The 3,262-nt window shown below is 35.3% G+C and overlaps 1 protein-coding gene across 1 annotated transcript; it reads right to left on the reverse strand.

The window, feature by feature from the left end:
- Nucleotides 1–1,295: 1,295 nt before the first annotated feature.
- Nucleotides 1,296–2,852, reverse strand: LOC139853317 (F-box/kelch-repeat protein SKIP25-like). Its single transcript, XM_071842690.1, has one exon. It carries the CDS (start codon nt 2,752–2,754, stop codon nt 1,597–1,599), a length of 1,158 nt encoding a protein of 385 aa, XP_071698791.1. The 5' UTR covers nt 2,755–2,852; the 3' UTR covers nt 1,296–1,596.
- Between the last annotated feature and the right edge of the window lie 410 nt (nt 2,853–3,262).

Genomic DNA, 3,262 nt, shown 5'->3' on the forward strand with positions numbered 1-3,262 from the left:
TTACAACGATAATCGTTACATATATGTCTCGTTTCGAAATCATTAAGTTAGTAGTCTTGTTTTTACATATGTAGTTCATTGTTAATATACTTAATGATATGTTTACTTATCATAATACCATGTTAACTATATATATATATATATATATATATATATATATATATATATATATATATATATATATATATATATATGACATCATATAGTTTTTACAAGTTTTAACGTTCGTGAATCACCGGTCAACTTGGGTGGTCAATTGTCTATATAAAACCTATTTCAATTAATCAAGTCTTAACAAGTTTGATTGCTTAACACGTTGGAAACACTTAATCATATAAATATCAATTTCATTTAATATATATAAACATAGAAAAGTTCGGGTCACTACAGTGGTAGGATCAAGAGGGAAGTAACCATTCGGGGGGAAGCGGGGGGAAGCAAAAATTTTTTTTTTCGTTTTTTGAAAAAACTTTGTTCACGAACATTATAGATGAGATGAAAATATGAACATTTAGTAGAGACACTTTGTGATAAATGTTTTTATTTTGACGGGAAAACGCTCGAAGAAGTAATATATAACAATTATCGTGTTTTTCGAGCGTATTTTGAGGTTTTAGCTATTGGGGTTTAGATATTAGGGTTTAGAAATTTAGGGTTTAGGGTTTAGATTTAGGGTTTAGATTTAGGATTTAGATTGAGTTTTTAACACGAACGGTTTAGAGTTTAGGGTTTAGGGTTTAGTGTTTTGAGTTTATGGAATAAACCCAAAACACCAAACCCTAAACTCTAAACCCTAAACTCTAAATCGGGCTAAATTTTACTTCACAAAACATGAAAAAAACGTTCATATTTTTTACGAACAATATTATCTTGAATGTTATTTTTGTCGATCGTTTTCCCGCCTAAATAATAACATTCATCACGAGTGTCTCTTCTAAATGTACATATTTTCGTGTGATCTTGATGCCGGAAAAAAAAAATTTCATAAAAAACGAAAAGAAAAAAAAAAATTTGCTTCCCCCCGCTTCCCCCCGATTGGTTATTTCCCCATTGATCATGCCCCTATATATATATATATATATATATATATATATATATATATATATATATATATATATATATTCTTTATCAAATTATACTTTTATTGGTTTAATTTTAAGTATGAAATTTAAACAATAAATTGTATCAAAAGTAACTAAAAGGTGAGTAAAGGTACTATTACAATTAGGATAGTGATTGGATCACAAGTGCCTTCTAACCGAAGTGTTTGTAATTAAAAAGAGAAATGGGGTGGTTTAACATCATCACAAAGTATGCCTAGCTCAGTCAACAACGAACTGTTCTTCAAACAAAATCAATGAACTACAGTATATAATAAACACTCAATCAGTAATTTCCATCAAAAAATAACAAATCTTATACTAACATCTACCAAACATATACGGAGTATTATCCATAGTGCATAGTAACTAATGAATATTCATTGAATCGTAACAAATGAATATTCTATATATCCATAAAACCTAAACATAAACTATTTGAGTATAATTTTCCTAACGGCAAAAATCTTTAAAAAGTTGATGAAACCTCCACCGGCTATTCAAACTCCGGCGAACACATTCTAGGCAATATATGAAGCCTTAACACTTGTTCACCAACGGGTGTATCCAAAACCGATAAACGCGGTGGAGATGATGACGTCACGTCCACCACCAAAATCCCAACACCGCCATCTCGAACAACGCACACTCTACCACCGCCGGCGACGATGTGATCCGCCCCTTTTAACATCTTATCTTCCAAAACATCCACCCACAATTTCATCAAATCATCATACTTTTTCAATATACCTTTACATTCATCCACCATATATATAACCTCTTCATCCAACGCCGCCGCCGGCCCTTTCCAACCACTCAACATCTCCGCCGGCATCTCAGACCACTGATCGGAATCTACATCATAAACAGCTCCTTGTTTAACACATGTGCCTTTACCATTGACCATAAAAAGCTTACCTTTACATCCAACGGAATCAATGGCTTCCCGGCTAAACTTTGAATCTTTCAAAGATTGCATCTTTTTCCAAACCCCATTTGAGATTTTACATTTTTTGTTATGAAGATTCGTTTCTGGAAGTACCCATTTATCGACAGACCGTGCAACGGTCAGGTTGTAACGTGAGCCTATCCCACTCGCGACAACCACGGCGGCGCGTGAGACTCCAGCGGAGCACCATCGTCGTGGATTTAAAAATGGAGGACCTGAGGACCAAGTTTCAGATAAAGGGTTGAATATTAGAGGATTTGACAGGGCAGGTTCGAGGTAACCTGAAGTTCCGGCGAGTAAAACTAGGTTCCCGGCGACAGAAAGCGACTGAACCGAAAAGTTCCGGGAAATGAACGAATGGTGACGGAGGCGCACGTTGTTGAGATGGGGTGGTTGGGTAACGGCTTTCCATTCAGATGAGATTGGATCAAAACAAGAAACTTGCAGTGCGGAATTTTGATCGGAAGAAATAGTATACAAAGATAAAAACGCTGGGAAATCGGAGGTGTAAATCACGCGCCGCCATGAACGGCAGACGGAGTAAAGTGTAGACGGTGGAACACGAGAGAGACAAAGTTGGGCTATATCATCTGGGAGACCAGGCAGTAGAGGCTGGTGATGGTCGTCGTTGTTAAGCCGCCGGCGGTTATGAGAAGTGGTGGCGCGTGAGGATGAAGTAGTAGGATGAGGAAATGAAAGGGCCATAATGTTGGAAAAGGTATGTGGTGGACGAGAGCTCAACAAATTGAAATGAAGGATTTTGTACGCAAAGAAAAGTATTATATATAGTTGTGTTTGATTAAAAAAAGAATAAGTTGATGAAAAGGTGTTTGGTTGGAGTATATGATAGAGACAAATAATAAATGCTAAAAGGTGTTTGTGAAGGGAAGAAATGGGGTTGGGTTGCATATATGATTTAATAATTGAGTGGTGTTTAGATCTATTTTTATGTTTTTAAGATTTCAAACCTATCCATATCTCATTCACACCGCTTCTTTTTCCAACGTTTGTAGAGTAAATTTGATGGGTTTTTTTTTCACAAACCATGATAACAAGAAAGGGAAAATTTGTACTATGTTCGTATTAGGCCATTTGTTATGAATAAAATCATATGGTAATTGATATTGTTGTTATGTTGGTATTAGGCCATTTGTTATGAATAAAATCATATGGTAATTGATATTGTTGTGGTGTTGTGGGATGAGGAGATTTT

The sequence above is a fragment of the Rutidosis leptorrhynchoides genome, chromosome 6, assembly GCF_046630445.1.
Source record: "Rutidosis leptorrhynchoides isolate AG116_Rl617_1_P2 chromosome 6, CSIRO_AGI_Rlap_v1, whole genome shotgun sequence".
Taxonomy (NCBI): Eukaryota; Viridiplantae; Streptophyta; class Magnoliopsida; order Asterales; family Asteraceae; genus Rutidosis; species Rutidosis leptorrhynchoides.

Coding starts and splice junctions, on each gene's coding strand:
- LOC139853317 (XM_071842690.1), bottom strand. CDS start 2,754: ATGGCCCTTTCATTTCCTCATCCTACTACTTCATCCTCACGCGCCACC.